General features: G+C 40.1%; 1 protein-coding gene across 1 annotated transcript in view; it reads right to left on the bottom strand.

The window, feature by feature from the left end:
• FGD6 (FYVE, RhoGEF and PH domain containing 6) overlaps window positions 1–17680 on the bottom strand; it is a 60996-nt gene that overhangs the window by 20397 nt on the left and 22919 nt on the right. Inside the window, exons 5-8 of the mRNA XM_032207684.1 lie at window positions 9727–9878; window positions 8728–8884; window positions 7448–7535; window positions 840–890 (exon numbers count right to left, since the gene is read on the bottom strand). Coding sequence (XP_032063575.1) covers window positions 840–890; window positions 7448–7535; window positions 8728–8884; window positions 9727–9878 — 448 coding nt within the window. The remainder of the gene's footprint in view (window positions 1–839; window positions 891–7447; window positions 7536–8727; window positions 8885–9726; window positions 9879–17680) is intronic.

Below are 17680 nucleotides of genomic sequence, written 5' to 3'. Positions count from 1 at the left end.
CTGTGTCAGGACATAGCTGTAAGAAAGTAAATCTGACTCAGTGCATCGAAGGCACTCATTTAGTGCTGTCCAACCAGCTAGATCTGTGTAACCCTCCTGAAGACAAAGGGTTTGCACAAATGTCACCAAAGAGAACTAAATAAATGATAGGGGCTCACATAAATGAAATGGAAACACCGAGTGGGAGCATTTTTAGTACTGTCAAGGAACACACAAGGAAGAAAGAAAACAGTATGAATGTGTACTGTATTGACACAATCAAATTAGAGCAGCTTAACCCCAAAGTAGCATGAAACATGTAGACCTATTCTTCTCCGTCTCCAACTATTCCTTCTCATTTCCTTCTATCATCTTTCCCTGCATACGCAAGCAAAAGTGTTTGTGCAACTTGTCACAAGTCAAATTGGAGAAGCCCTCAAGTTAAACATAAGCCAGTGGAACTCATTGATCTTTTTCACCAAGCACTTGTCCTGGCACAAAAGCAGAGGGGACAGAAAGGCTCAGAGGGCTGGGGAGAGCAGCTGGGGGACTGGACTGCCTGTCATAAAAGGCCGAGGGATACAAGGACTATCTCCTCCAGCACTGCCCAAAATACCTGCTTAAGCTGCTTGGGAAACTTCACTCTTATCTCTTTCTTTGAGCTGATACCACTTATCACTGTAAGCTCCAAACGTTTTTGAAACAAAAGTTTTAAATCTTTCAGTATCTCTGCCAAGACACTTAGAACTAAACAGAATGCATATCTACTTATCAGTTTAGCATTTCGCATGCATTTAAAACTTAGAAACTTTAAGATATTTACATGACCTGTTATTTCTTTAATCTAAAGAGACATTTACCTTGAGTATCCCTATAGTCTGCAGACTCTTCTAAAAGATTCTTTAAATAATCTGTAAAAAGAAAAAATAACAGATATTTTTGTTAAAGAAATAAACCGCACCAGAAACCAGTCAAAAACCACCATTTTCCTAGCAATCTGCTTTTCAGACACACCTATGCCACACAGGTCTTCTACTTCTCTGGTTTTATGATACCTAACTTTAATTTGTCCGAGTAATCGCATGAGGGAAAATAGCATTTCCACACTGAAAGTATATAATGATGTCTTGCTTAGGGAAGAGAAGCCTACAGGAGCACTGAGCTTCTTCCAAAGGCAAATCATATGTTGCACATATTGTTCTAGAACAAAACAACCAGGTGAAAGACAAGTATGTACTCGCAATCATTTACCTTTAAGCTGACACAAGAAAGTTTGAAGATTACAGGTATTTTCTTGAGCCTTAACTCATCTACAGGAGCTGAGAAAAAAGTAACCCAATACAGCAAATCTGATTATGATCAACATTTCTCAATAAAAAAGGTGTTATAACCCACCTCAAATGTTCAAATAGGAATTGTTTGGTTTTAAATCTAAATTTAGTTAGTCAACCACGAGATGGCACCCTCGACCCACCCAACTCGTGGTAGTTTTTCATCTACTTCACTCATCTAAAATTAACTCCAAATGTCTGACTGCACGAGAAAACATTCCCTTTGAGATTCCATTCCATGGTCCAGTGTCCGCTTCACCAGAAAGTACCATATCCTGTCAAAGGCAACTACATGGCCGCAGTAAAAAGTCAATCTATACGCTGCAATCCACAGCTCTGAACTACTTAAAATGGAAAGAAACACAACCAAACTTTCAAAGTAATTCAGATGCTAGGCTGATAATATCAACAAATACTGATTTACTTTTAAATGAGGTATTCAGATTCTGGCAGATCTAGAGAAAACTGATCATACTTGATCTAGGAAGTGTTCAATTCTAACTTAGCAGTTGTCCAAGTTTCAAGTAGGAGGGAAATTATATGACTCCCATCTGCTTGCCCTACCCAGATTCATCCTTTCACTCATGAAGGATCGGGAGCCAATTGTTCCTGCCTTCATAAGACATCTTGCTTAATGCATGCCCCTCAGAGACTGCTCAGTGTATTGTAATGGTTTCCTTATGCAAAAAAGGGAATTATGAAATATGTTTCTGCCATAGAAACACTATGAAGAGCGAGAAAACTTGTCAGCTAATGAAAGCTTTGAGAAAAACAGAACTACAGGAAGAAAAGTATTTGGCTCTTACGTTTTATTTTTTGGCAAAGGCTTAAGGGAGGATCCAAGAGAAGCACGAAGAACAGGTTGGGGTGAAGGAACAGGGCCTTGCTGGGGTCTCCTGCAAGGAAGCAGGGGGTGGGAGTGCTGGGAGGTCTGCCTGGCTGGGCCATGGGAACACCCACAGCTTGCTGCTCCACTTCGAGCCTTGGCTGATCATTATCTGACACTGGCCAACGCCTGGTCTTTCATAAAAGCCTGACATGGCAACAAAACCTTTCTACACTCCCTCAGTATTGCATCTGTCACATGCCTCCAAATATTTTGCTGTGGGAGCTACCAGACCTTTGTGCAATATTTAGGTGGACACATATTCCATTAAAAATGAATTCACCTTTTATTACTTTAGGTTATGTTTGTAACAAAGTGGCATAAGAGAAGAATCAACAGGAGGTATTGTAAAATGCACTGAGAAGAGTTCACCTTGTTTTTAACTTGGCTTAACTTGGAGGAACCCACCTCACACACACGACAGCAGCTGCCCTCTCCTGCCCTGCCAGCCTATAGAGCCCTCAGGCAGGAGCTGTGCGTTACTACGGGGCAGGGCATCTTCAGGGCTCCTCCATAAAGCAGGCAAGTTAAAGCTTTACAATTGCAACTCAATCTTCATCACGTCCAGAGGAAAAGGACTCCAGCAGACACCTCGCTATATAGAGGGATGAGTCCCTACAGCTTGTACACAAACAGTTTCTTAAAGCTGACAACCATGAGCTCACTTCTCTGCAAAGTGGGAACAGGAGGTCAGGCAGGCACAATTTACTAATCTGCAAATGTACCTCTGGTATCCCAAGAAACTGTCTCTAGTACATGGAGACATCCAATTTAATACCCAAAGTAACAGCACTGGAAACTTAAAATCAGAGACCCAACATGAGAACTAACTGTTTCTTGGCGTATTCAGGCCTTATGACATTCTCCAACAGAACAACGCTTGACATCATTCAGTTTTTCTGTCCTTTTTTTTTTTTTTTGATGGGTATATACTAGCACTTCATGTCATATCATTAGTGCGTAATAGAGGGAAGATTAGGAAGATTTTAACATAACTGCATTCATTTAAAATCCTATATTCAGAAAGGAAGGCAGCTCTTGTACATAAGACTAAAAAAAGGGAAAAAAACAATCTTGCAGCTGTAAAATCCTGAAAGTAATACATAATTTTGATTTCTTTATTTATCTGGTAAGTGGACCTCAGTTCACAGTGAAAACTCATTTTCAGAGAAGCAACAGAATATATTATTTTAGTCTCCCCTGTGCATACACACTGGAAATTCTGTGTTTGCAACAACTTTCTGGAGGTACTGGCTTAAGCTACATGGACAAGAGGATTTCACAGACATGAATAGCATTACAGTAAAGTTTTAGCAAAAATATTCCTTAATAAAATAAATACAGAAGTCAAATATTAAGCTGGAATGGTATCTGCAGTCTTCGCCATTTTTTTCCTCCTCTGAAATGTACTTTAGTTGTTCAGACTTTTTACTCAAAGATAAAGTTATTCTACAGGAGACTCTGGTCAAAATAAAAAATAAAAAAGTGACCAGTAAAAGAAATTCCACTTAAGTAGCGTAAATGTATAACAGAGAACCTTTATTTTTCACCTGTTTCCTACTATTTCACTTGAGTCTAGCAAAAGGAATAAAAAACATAAATGTAATACAAAGCTGCTGCCAACAGCTTTCCACAACTGCAGAATAAAGCAAGGACTGTAATAATAATAATAATAGAGCTAAGGATACTGTCATACCCTTAGCACTGAGTTTTCCTTCTGTTGGTTTAAACATAAAGGAGGTAAACGGTATGCCTGGGGGACAAGTCTGACAGCAGGCTCCAAGAATGGATCTGCTTTAGTATAATACAGAACTAAGAGATGATCCATAAATAAAAACCAGCACAACCCTTATAATGCTAAAATTGAAGTTGAGACTGTGCAGGAGAATAAGTGGAAATATTTTTTAAGACTTAGAGAGCACTGAAAGAGAGTTACAACACTGTAAATGAGACAAAGGTCTAACACCTAAGCAAGGCACAGTCTCTGTTTAGCAACTGATAGCAACCTCCCAGCTGCAGGACAATCAAAGAAGTTTCTCATTGATCACAACACAACAAATAGGCCATCCCAGAGAACCCCAAACACAGAACTTATCAACTCATCTCCACAATAACAGAAAACCCATCCAAAACTGCTGGTTACCCAAATAATGCCTTTCATGCAACACAATGACTGGCTCCACGTAAACAAGCACGCTGCTGTGTACCAGGACTAATTCACGCAAACCACTTCAAGAGGAACAGAAGAACCACATTACCAAAGGAAGGCTTTTTAATAGAAAACAGACCAATTTTTGTCTGACCCACTACTCCCTTTTTTTTTCAAGGCAGACCTTAAATATTCAGAAAGGCAGACTTTAAAATTAATTACTTCACTAGATACCCCAGACACAACAAAACTCAACACACAAGTACTGATTTATGACAAAATGTTCTTATGCCACACTTCCTCCTGACAGAGACCCATCAGTCTCTTTTCCTTCTTGCTGGGGGCCAGTGGCTATCACTTCTGGTCTTGACAAAAATTCTCTTCTGCCTCAGCAACTACTTCTTGTCTCAAATCATCAGAATTAATTAAGTTAAACTCAAAGCAATTGCTCTCAACATGTAATTGGCCTCAAGTCCAACAATTATATTTCTGAGCAGCTAAAGAGCAGTGTGCTCAAAAGCTAATTTTTCAGTCTCCCTCAGCCTCCCTTCACTAGACCTCAGCCGAGGACAATAAAAGACCTATCTCTCTCTGCAAATCTTATGTTGCAAAAAAGAGGAGGCTTATCATATGACAATGAAGAGACTGCTCATATTGTACAAGTCTCAAGTCTGCAACTCAAATCAGTGATTTTCAGGAGGGGAGAATCACTTCTTCTTCATTTCTTTCTATTAAAAACCAGAGGCCTCTATTAACCTCCCCCAAAACCCATCTAATATTTGCTGTAGAAGAGCTCAGGCTTAGTATGTGGAAAAGTGGAAGTCTGCTTGCTGGATTGGAGAAGCTGGATAATTAAATGGAAATACAGCTGAGCTGTGCCTCTCCTTTCCTGATTTATAAGTCCACCTGCTCCTGCTTTTGTTAGCATAAAAGCAACTGCACTTCAAAGCACAGCAACCATCTTGTGATGTGACTGTGTAGCAGCAGGTTACTAGTACAAAGCTGTCCCACTGACACAGAGCATCTAAATAGGAAGAAATCCCTGCTGACTCAGGCCTTGCAGCTTCATTTCCTGGATTATTTTCACTCCTCTGCTCTTACCCACTGCCCCCTCCTCGACTGCCCACAGACGCCCATTGTCTTTGGCTGGGACTGCTGCTGCAATACTGCAACTCTTGCCCGTTCTTGTTTTGCTTGCCTACTTGCTGTCTCGCCCACTCCAACAACAGATGCAAATATTTGTATATCCTCCAAAGGCTTTGCAGTACAAGTTTATATGGAGATTACTCAATATTACACAGAGCTGCTTGAAGGTAACAAAGTATACAGGCTGTCCACTGAGATATAGGAGAGTGAGAATCTCAAGAAATACAAAAGACAATGTGAAATAGCATGATCGATTGAACAGAGTGAAAATGAAGCAGATCCAAAATAATAGCCCCCTGGCCCAGTATAATTGAATTCTTAGTCTGATCTCTCTTATTTCTCCCACAGGACAAGACAAATTTATTTTTTCTAAATCAGCAGCCAGCATTGAAATCCAACTCATGTCAATAGCACTTGTATTTACGGATTTATGTAAAGCTGTGCAGCCACAGCCAGGGCTGCAGGACTGCGGACTTCCACAAACAGGGCTGCAGGACAGTGGTCTTCCACACAACCACCGTCAACACAGGATGAGATTTTTAGGTGTATTGTCACTGGTCTAAAACAGTTGGTTCCAGCCACAGTGACAGTTAGTTATGAAGAATTCCCCTTCTACTTCATAGTTTTGTTTCAGCACCATTCACCTCTGACGTCTCTTGCTTTGCTCTGTATATTGACAAAGGCATTTATTCCATCCTGTTCTGTTGTTCCGCCTTTTTATTTAAAGCCTTTGAACTTATCCAAAGCATCTGCACTGATTTAGGAATATATAACAAGCCTACACAATGCCCTGAGTCAGTATCCTTTGAAAATAAAGCAACTCCCCAATTGCTTTTTCATGGTTTTATTTTATCAATTAAAAGGCATTGAGATTTTCCCCTACAAAACAGTCTGTTTGGTAAAAGCTCTTCACCCTTTTTCCACCCCACCTGTCTTTCATGAGATGATTAAAAAGAAGACAGTCCAGGCTAATAACTTAGTAACTTCTGTATAACATTTCAGGCTGTATCTCCCACAACATCACTAGTCTAAGTACTTGCTGGGGAAATGCCAACAAGCTGCTAGAGCCAAACAAAGGGTCACAGGGCATTTTATTTTGCAGTTACTACATAAACAGAGGCTATTTTTAAATAGCTCATCAAGAAGCAATGGCTTTCAAAAACAATGCCTTAAGTATTTCCAAATCCTTACAGGAGCCATCCCCCTCTTACAACAAACACATCTCAAAATACTTCACAAAGGAGGCCTGTATCATTGCCTTACTATTACAGAAAAGAAAGTACTGCATTATGGAGATGACTTGCTCAAGGTCACCCAAACATGTCAGTGCCAAAGCAGGGTATGGAGACAGCCCAAATTTCCTAGTCCCAAACCAGTTCTTCAGCCTACAATGTTTCTGTAACAAGTCTTGAGCACTTACCCGTAAGGTATACTAAACCAACACTTTCTGCTTTTACAAGAGAATGGTTTTCAAAGACAAAACACCTGAGTGGTGGAAAAATGGAGAAGGTATTTTCAGGAGAAATTCACAGTTGTGTAGTTGTATCTTTCACTTCCTTCTCCTAGCTCTATATTTCCATACTATTTTTTCCTTCTTTAAAAAAATAAATAAAAAGAGAAGCTTTCCAACCAACCCTCTAAGGAAATTACTGGCTCTATTACTACAGAAACAAACAAAAAACCACCAACAATTTCATGTTTTCCAAGTAGCACCAAACGTACCATCAGAGAACACACACCAGTGTTGGGAATATTAGCATGTCACTTGCGTACCTTGTTGCAAACAATATTAACAAAGAAAGCCTTTAAATTCATGTCATATTAAAAAAAAAAAAAAGTGTCACATATCTGAAGTCAGAAAAACATGCTTTACAGATGGATAAAACTGCCTGAGAACATGTTTCCTGGGACACATAAATACTGGCTGCTTAAGCTTATAAATGTGTTTGACTTTACCTGTCAAAAGGAGTCTGTACTGGGGAATCCTCTGAACTGGCTTGAGCAGATAGTGCTTGAGGGCCAGACTAGCACAGCGGGGGCTCATCTGAAAGAAATACACAAAATAAGCAACAAATCTGTGGTAGTCAAGGGTTCCAGTAAAAGAAAACATCACTACAAAGAGTTACTGATAACATCAGATAAGCTTTATCTTAAAGGTGTGACTACCATAGTGTTACACTGCACCAAACAACAAGCATTTCCCTGTGTGGAAGATGCATGCAAAATTAATCACGAGTTAGAAGACATCACTAAGCATTCATACTCTCGGTGGATTCAAAACAAGTTCTTTTGCTTATGAGGAAGAAGGGTGAATCTTCCCAGAAATAAGGGTAACACCATTTTTGCTCATTTGTAGTTGCTGCTGATGTCCATTAGACAGATAAGCGGAGAATAGAGCAGTGTTCACTCAAGAAGTTTTAATTAATTCAAACCTCTAAAGATAACATAGAATTAAAAGACCCATGCTTCAAAAAAATTAATTATCTTGAATTTGCATTCAAAATAATGCGTATCAGAAACACTGAGTCCTTAAAAGACCTCTTATCTTCTTCCTGTACTTGCTGACTCTAACTAAAGCTCTTCCTTTGCCTACTGTAAGTAGCCTTTTTAAGGACTTGTAAGCAGAGTAGGGATTACCCAAGGGGAAACTCACTTCATAGGAGATAAATTCACAGGTTGTGTGGATCATGTTCTGAGGAAGCTTGCACCTCCCCTCTGACTTAAGGGAATTATGTAAAAATCTGGCAATACTTTTAATGACACGAATCAGATTTTATCTGATTGTTGCATGGACTGGACTTAAAAGCTTCAAGAAATATGCAGAGCAGAAGAATCATTTTTCTGTATTTCCAAATGAAATATGATTGCTGTGAGTAAGCTACTGCCCTATAATGTGGTGAAGAGATTGCCCTGCTTAAAATAAGACAGTTAATCACTGCACAGTATAATCAGAAGACAAAACCATAAAAAGCAGCTAGTGATTTTGTTAATATGCCTTTGATATAATTGTAGCAAGTGCTGATTTTTCTGAAAATCAAGGTCCTTTATCGTACTTCTCAGTGGTAACCAACGTAAGTAGTTACTTTACAAAATCTGAATTTCTTTCTACTTTGAACCTGTCTCAAGCCAAGGCTCAGAGAAAACAGAGGATGTTGTCTAAAGCTTTATGGAAAATTACAACTGATGGAAAGTCACAAAATAGGAACATATCTTAAAAAAATAATAATTTACAGTACCTCGAAGTCTTTCACTACTGAAGCAAAACCTGTGTTCTTCTTACACTGTTCATCTAACAATGCAACATTTTTATCAAATTCTTTGATGTAAGTTGAGTACATCTTTAAGTACGGACCCTTTTTTACAAATATGTCAGCGATTCTTTGATGTTCAAGCCTAGAAACAAGAACAGAGCAATAAGAGCACACAAGTGTGTACATCCTAACCTTACAGCACCACGTTGGGCTTTGCAGTAAGATGTGCCAGTTTATTTCTGAACAAAAAGCTTACAGTCCAGCAGATGGGCATTCAGCTCTTTAGCTACTCTGAAAAATCTTTCCAGCACACCTCCACACACTAGTTTAGGGTTAGATTACAATCACTTGACACACAGTCTGTTTAAAATGGTCTTGAACCATCTGAACACATTAACACGAGCTGGACTTCTGAGGAAATGGATCGCCAAACTTCAAAACGCGGTCTTTACCCCTTAATAGGAAGCATGGGATTACAGCATTTACCCATTTCAGTGCCTTTGTCTGTAGGCTCTCTTTAGCTGATTGAGACCCACCCACCAGTGTAATTGAGAATGGACTTCAATGGGACTGAGGCTGTCAGTCAGCGTTGTGGCTGGTTAATAGATCTCAGCTACCTTTAAAATGCAAACCAATCCTCAGAACAGCCTCCTGTTCCTCTAATGAAGGCAGTCCATTTATCGTGCCCGTGCACACGTAGGAACAAGAGCTTTCAATTAAAACTGAAGTTTTAGACAAAAAAAAAAAAAAAAAAAAAGTGTGGTTGCTAAAAACATGTGCTGGCATAGCTTCTGGATGCACCTAAATGCCAAATAAAACAGCTAAAGAGAAAATTATCTCCCGTGCATGCAAAGTCAGCTCTGCCATTTAACAAGGCCCATGAAAAACAAACAAGAGTCAAACCACGGTCAGGCGGAGTCCCCCAAGCCCCACAGATAAGTTTTAACGACATCAAAGGAGTGGTGTTCCTTCACTGATAGTCACCAGTGAGACAGTCGCTCCTCCAGCTCCCTCAGGAGGTCCCGGTTGAGCTCGTACAGCTGAGGTAGGTAGTACAGGATCTGATTCAGGATTCTGTCCTCAATCACGGGCTTCCCAAGCTGCCTGGAGGCATGTGCCACCGCGTCCCGGAAATCCTGCCGGAGCAAAGAGGACAGAAACCCCCACCATGAGCCAGCAGCCTTCAAAGCAGCAGCGCAGACCAGAGCGTGTTCTCTGCAGACATCCCAGGCCCTGCTCCCTCCTACTGAAGGCGAGGAGGGTGCAGCTGGGTTATGTTTCCCTGCAGCTTCAACTTACTCCTGCGGGACAGCCTTAATCCCCTTGGTTTGATGCTGGAGCTTTACTCTCTTGCTCCATATGCACGCTGTGGAAGTCATTCGTTATTTTTCTACCACACCCTTAAGAAATGCGCTGATCCTATAGGTGAGGAAACTATAGGGGGGGAAAAACCTCGTATCTGCAAAGGTATTGGTAGCCTTGAGTATCTTCTTGCTAAGATTTGTTTCAAAAAGCAGAAGTGTTATATCAGCTAACGCAATCATAATATTGTATTTTAAAACCACACTGGTTTACAAATGCCTTCTAGGAAGACATGCTGCCTAGATAAAAAATATAGCATCACAAAAAGTTACTGTATGTAGCAGCTCTTACAGGAAAATGAGCATCTAACAAAAAGCTTTTATAACAACACATTGGAACCACGAGATTTCAAATGTGAATTATCATCCAGACAACACTGGTACCTTTGAAACATTTACAGGGAGGAGGAAAACCGATCTTATCACCGAAGGATCTTGTGGCATTTTTATGTTATAAGCAGCTCTCAGTAGGACAAGGCTCAGGCTAATTGGTCCTCATTAAACTATTTAGAATTAAAATCTTGGCCCCATACAAATGAGTATGGCCAGGACTGCACCCATAATGAACCTGGGTATGTGTTAGGCAAGGCATCTTCCCTGATCATATGCACGCAAAATTTTCAAAAAGGTTAGCAATTTATCATTTCCTTTGAAAAAATAATCAAGTACAAAGCACTACCTAAACTGAGAAAAATAAAATCCAAATTAGCTGTATTGTCATCTCTCCCTTGAATTTGGGCATAAAGCAGGCACTATATAACAGCTCTTTTTAGTCTGCAGTCTGCTGAAACATGATAATGAATGCACAATCTGTAGGTGGCCTGAAAAAGGTGACCAAACTGCATGTTCCTATGTGGGATGATGAGACATCTTAAATATGCATGCAGTGCACACCTGCCTTTGAGTTTGTAGGGCCCACAGGTTAAAAGTGAGGAAAAAAAAAATTAAGCTCACACACTCACAAGTCTTCTGCTACAGGTCTCGCTGGCTATCTCATCGGCCCAGCATCTGGCACTATTTAGGGTTTGTCAGACTCCAGTCTCAACTTTCTCCTGCCCTCTCCTCATTACATCAGTGAGCTGCAGACAGCTTCTTGCTCTGTGACCCTGGGTCGCAAAGGCTGCGCCGGGGCAGAGTTATGACAAGAAACTGAAAGGAGATACAGGGCGATGGCTGCGATGGGGGGAGGCTGAGAACTAAATGCAAGGGAGTTAAAAAACAGATGGCGTTATTCATATGGAAATGCTCTGTTTTACATCCTCTGTGCAGACTAGTGACACATAGGTTAACTACCAGCTGCATCTTATGGGTTTTCCTGACCCTAGGGCATTGCTTAACACTGAAATGATACATGGCATTACAATGGCAAAAGCTCAAATGAGGCTTTCTGAAGAGCTTCATGCAAAATGCATCATCATATTATGATAATACCCCCCCCAGTCCCATGCACACACAATATACAGTATATGCTTTGCCATGGGATGAAACAAGAATTTTCTCCAAGGGTTATAAAGCTACTTGTACAATGAAAAGAAAAGCAATGCTGTCTGTAACATAATCAACAAACCCGGCTTTTCCCTGACCACACAATAAAAGGAGAGCAGGGAGTCAGGTTTAAGGACCAGGAGATAAGACAGGAATGTCACTTGTAGTTAAGAGCATTTATTTAACTTCTAGATATAACATTCAAAGAGCCTGCAGGATGTTTTCCAAATGCGGGGGGGGGGGTTGGTTTCCCTACTGGCTTGATCCAAAGTCCATCAGCCTCACTGGGCTTTGGATCACGCCATGAAAGAGTGGTCACAAACGCAGCCAACCCAAACTTTATTTCATCGCCCCCTGCGTCCCCTGCCACAACTGAGCAAAGGGAGGAAGCCCTGCAGAGAGGAAACAGAGGGACTAAAGATAATGTGAAGCTTTCAAATGATACAAAACAGACTGCTGAACAACAAAGGCGATAAACTACAGCACTTTTTTTTTTCCCCTTTCTTTTTTGGAATTATCAAGTCTTCACTACAGTGAAAACTACTAGGCAGTGCAATGTATTTGTCACCGTAATCATATTAAGCTTTATTTATAACCCGGCAATGCATGTGAAGTAACTGTCATGCCAAGTTCATCTCGAGATAAAACTAGGAGGTGAAGGCAGAGGGCCCTTGCCTGAGGGCTGGGGGCAGGAAAGCCAAACAAATGGAGCAAGGTTACAGCTAACAGTACTCACACTTGAAGGTACTGGCCTTCTGAGAAAGGAATTCCTTATCTAAAAGGACTAGAACCTAGAATGGGTCTATTTGAACCACTAAACGTAAAGCGTGTTAACAAGTAAAAACCTGAAATTTTACTCCAAAGAGCAGAAGCTACTCAGGCAAGGAACTTTTATATGTATGTATACATACACAATTAGGGCAGTGATTTAGAAATTAGAAATTAGAGTAATACCAATTCAATACACCAGCACCTAATTCCTTCTGAAACTAAATCTGTTCACTGCTGAATAAAACCAGAACCATTGTTGCAAATGATATATACATTGCTCTGATATCTATAAATACCGGCAAAAAGTGAGTCATATCACAAAGATGTTTAGCATACAGTACTATGTAACACTGCTGAAAAGCACTGCTTTCTTCAGTCTGTTCAGAAATGGTCACCCGAATTGTTCTACAAAATACTGTATTTGAAGCCACGTAGCAATCCATCACAGTGAATTTTAAAGAGAGGTTTTATAATTAGTCTTTCAAATACCCACAAAGAAATAAACAAACTTGCCATGCTTTGGAATTAATATGTTTATTTCACTGAAAACCACCATTTGCAACTCTAGACAAAGTGTTTCATATGCTGTGTGACACAAACCAAGAAATTATGCTCTACTGAATCATCTCAGTTTCTTACCAGTATAATTTTACCTTTCAGAAGAAGAGAGGCTATTGTATGCTTTCTGAAAACTGCTTTCTGAAGTGCTGGGTTACAGTTTCAACATTATATTCTGGTCCAACAGTAATCTTCTGATACCACATTTTAGTGCTTAGACAGACAATTGCCTTTACACAGCGACTTGAAGATGGCCTCATCACCACCTCTGGAAAGCACATTCTTTCCGTGCCAGAAAGAGTCTCAGTTTATTCTAGACTAAGACAGCATCTCACTGGATACTTGTCCATATCAAAATCTGGTTCAAGCAGTTTTAAAGGCTTCTCAGAGCACAAACAGTTGCTGAAGTAATGCCTGATTAAACATTCCCAACTTAAATACCTTAGGGAATTTTATTTATTCTATTAGTACACGGTCCCGCCAGGGCTGTTCAGTTTTTAAACAGCACTTCAGGACGGCTACCACCATTGCTGCTCTCCCTTCCCAGCCCCCACCCTCCTTTAATGCAGTTTCCTTAAACAAGCAAATGGCCGTGATATCTGAAATAATTCTGACCCCGTCGTGAATCATCCGTGCTCAGCCCACACACTTCCCCTCTGCAAAGGCCCTGAGTCACAAATCCTCTCTTTCCACTGGAGGACTGCCGGTGCAGAGCCGAGCAACTTGCCCCCACCCCAGCTTAGGGAGCAAAGGAAGTTTAGGTGTGCACCACTGAAGGCACTTACTAGACCAAACACTCACTCAGCCGCTGACTGGATTAACCCCACCTTCAGGTATCTAATAGCTGAATGAGGACAAGTTGGAATGGGTGAAGTTAAACCTCCTCACACATATAACTGGAAGAGAAAGAATGACACGATCTAAATGTAGCCACATAATTTCACTCCTAAGGTTTCAACCAATATTCATCTTGGATCCGTTCTCCTAGAGCATACCATCAGCAAAGCAAAAATAAGCCATAATCCCTTCCACTGAGGTACAACTCCCAGCTAAATACACCTGCAGATAGCTCAAATATCAGTTTAATTTAAGGAGAAAAATATGTTTGTGCTTGGCCTCTTTTCAAGGAACACACACACATCCTATGGGGGGAGGAGAGAGGAGAGCTGCACATTCTAGGAAACAGCCAGGCTGCCGTCCTGTGACAAACTGTAAACAAGGCTGCCAGGAATACACTTAGAGATTTCACAAATATGTTATTTAAAGCAAAAATCAAACAGGCAGTCTCGAGGGTAACTTTATAGTTATTCAGAGACCGTGAATAAATGTGGATTGTGGCATTTTTCAAACCCATGAAATCGCTTCTGGAAAACTGACAGGGAATTCCACACCTTTTTCTTAGGCAGTAAAACCATTTACAAGTGTTTAATAACATAATATAGTTAATTTTTACAATAATTATTTGGCTGTGATATATTCTGGGAATGTTATTTCAAGCAATAGAGTGGGTCATAGACCAATGCTTGATTCCAAGCCAAAATTATTTCATTAGCCTTTTCACTAAGATAATGGCAACTGCAATTCATAGTCAAGTGCCTCAGGTCAGAAATTCTAAAGCACTTCACAGACTAAAAATTTATTTACATTTTTACCTTTGACTGGTCAAATTTTGACATTTACAATTGGAGAAAAAGGACTTGGGAGGTTGAGAGAATTATTTGCAGCCAAACACAGTTGGTAAGTAGTAAGCCAGAACCAGAGGTCAGCACTTCTTTTACTCCAAAACCCACAGCTATTTTATTTCTCTGTATGCACATTACTTTTTTTTTTTTTTTCTCAAAACTGTTATGAATAATTCATTTGTCATAATATTTGGTTACAATTTAATATACAGAAGGCCTACTTTTTTTTTTTTAATACGCAATTTTGCAAATGTCTTCTGAAAATAGAAACATTCAGCCAGAATTTCCCACTCTTATAAGTGCCTGTGGAAGGACACACAACAGAAAAAAAAAAAGAAAAATGTTTGACCTCTGATCTGCCTTCTGCAATAAGAGAGTGATCTTGCGCCTGCAGAAAAGTTGCAGGTGCCTCCTGACAACATTGTACTGGCTCTCAGAGTCCTAATAAGGACAGAACTGGGGTGTAAGTCAGATGCAGAGACCTTGAGGCTCAGGCAAAAGCCTAAGATTTCCTTTTTTCATGCAGCACAAAGTCACACACTAAGCAGAAGGACCATCCTAAAAAGCACGTTCCTTTGCTGGACCAGAAACTTCATCATCCATACCACAGTAGAAGGGGAAAAAAAAATCAGAAAGGAATGGAGTAAAAACAGAATGGTGAGGAAAAAAAAAAAAAAAAAAAGGAACAAAAATGGGTAAAAGAACTGAGAGAAACTAAGCCAGGCAGCTTACCCAGCTCACTCTTACAGTGAGAGGGTGCTGCTGAGGAGGCCATCTCACTTGTGCAAAGCAAACCATGTCCAAAGACTCCACAAAGGGCACCAGTCCTGCCTTACTCCTGCCCAGGAACTTAGAGTATTCCCTCACATTTCACATCCAGTTCACAGGTCTCTTTTTTTTTTTCCCCCCTCCAAGTGCCCTTAGGGAAGGAATGTAATTTCTCACATCTCAACCCTCATTTACCCTGTAGAAACAGGGCCATGGGCCATCTCACAAAGATGCATACACGGAACTGGTTTGATGTAAGCCCCTTTGTTTTCAGGAGTTTCTAAGAGCATTTTACTGGAATCTTGTCCACTAAAACAGATTTACAATAGTTACAGAAATACAGAGAATTCAAGATTGCATCTCATGTTTGATTTGCCTCAAGCAAACCCATTTGAGAAAGCATCATTGTCCAAAGCCAGTTCAAGTTCATTATCTCTACTGTGACTGGCTTATTTCATGCTATAGAAATGTCCCTGAGTGTTTGGAATTTTCTAGACATCTTTTGTAATCTGTCTCAGCAGAAGCAGTCAGACGTACTTACAAAGTGTGACAGTGTCCAAAGAGGCAGGCACCCTGATACCTTTGAGGAGTTGCACCACCTAACTTGACTGTATTAATATAAAATTAAAAAACACTAAAAAAGTTCAGTGGTGCTTGTAACCAGCTTACAACCACATTTCCACCGTCTCAACTGCTTTAGGCTCCATTTCATTAGTAGCAACTTAAAATGTTTCTTACATCAACACTCTCATTGCATAACTGGCTTTGGTAATACAGTCTGGACAGAGTATTATTAATTTCTGATCCTCACTAATGGAATTAGGCACTACATTTCAGGTATTTACTCTGGAAAACCATCGACAGAGGGTTCAGAAGGTGTAATGGTGACTCATCTGATCAGCCAAGTCTTTGCTATGGGTAAAGTAGCCCAGTATGGGGAGAGTCTAGGTTTTAAATTCATAAATCTGCCAAAGGTTGCTTGTCTGGCAGTAATCCCATCACTGAAGCTGGTAAACCAGTGTGGTTCAGTGCGTATGAAATCTGATAGGTTGTTCTATCAACATTTACATCTTATCCACAAAGAATATATGATCAAAATAAACAGATTTATTAACATCTCTGATGAACAAACAACAACCCTCCTACCCACCACCCTGTAAAAAAGTTTCTGTAACCTTTCTCAGGTACAGCAATTTTGTTCCATGAAGATGGCACCCACACAGTGCCTGAAACTGGTGCCCACTCTGGCAAAGATGCTTACCAAGGTTCACCTTTGCAAAACAGTGGCAAAGCTGAGAACAGCCTAGCATCCCCTCTTAGACTACGCTGAAGATGTGCTGATTGTTACTGCTAGCCAGCAAAAACTTTTGTACCCTGTTTGCATCTGTCAGCTAGAAACTTGCTTTATACTGGCTTTATGTGAGTTATCCATTAAAACAAAGCAAAACGTATCTTATAACACTGCACATCTACAATGTGTGGACAACCATAAACTTATACCAGAAACTTCCTGAACTCTCTACTCTCTTCCCTTTCCCCCATTTTTCCCAATTTCCCTGCAATCCCTGCACTGACAGCTTCTAGTGGCATTATCCAGATGCCTTTTGTACACTGACAGGCATGAGGCATCAACCACCTTGCTAGGAAGCCAGATCCTATAAATACCATACATATTATCTCAAGATGTATTTTCAAGGACTGGCACACTGAAAAGTGAAAATACCTTTAAGACATAAGCTGATGCCAGAAATATGTGATAATTTAAGTCATATAGCTTAAAACTTGTTATTCTCATTAGGACGATTCTCATTCTTTAATGAGTAGTTACACTTGAGTTTTGTACTAGATACAATGTTGAATATAAATTATGCATTGGCCACAACTGCCTGATTTAGCAGTTAAAAATCAAGCCTGAACAAAGTTAAGAAAATCAACTACTAAGATGGAGGGCAAAAGAGGAATCTGCAAGTGGTGTGGGAATTTTTCTTCCCTTGAAGATCTCCATTTTACAGCTCTGTATACATCCATACATAAGAGTCTTTGTTCCTGGTTTCACAGAACATGCTTCTCAAGAGAGCAACATGGACAAATGCATCTGTTTGCAATGGAACTACTTCTACAGTCCAAAGAAAAATTACTGTGTTTGCACTTCACAGAGTGACAAAATGGTACAAACAGGTATCACTTAGAAGCTGACAGAAATCCCACTAAATCAAGCTAGAGAAAACAAAGCTAACTAATTTCCTGTTTTATCATCTTCTACACAGCATGTGTAACACATGATTGGTCTGCACAACCAAGGATTAAATACTT

Source organism: Aythya fuligula, chromosome 1, assembly GCF_009819795.1.
Source record: "Aythya fuligula isolate bAytFul2 chromosome 1, bAytFul2.pri, whole genome shotgun sequence".
Taxonomy (NCBI): Eukaryota; Metazoa; Chordata; class Aves; order Anseriformes; family Anatidae; genus Aythya; species Aythya fuligula.
Note: the sequence above shows the minus strand (reverse complement) of the source record. Positions and strands in the feature narration are given on the sequence as shown.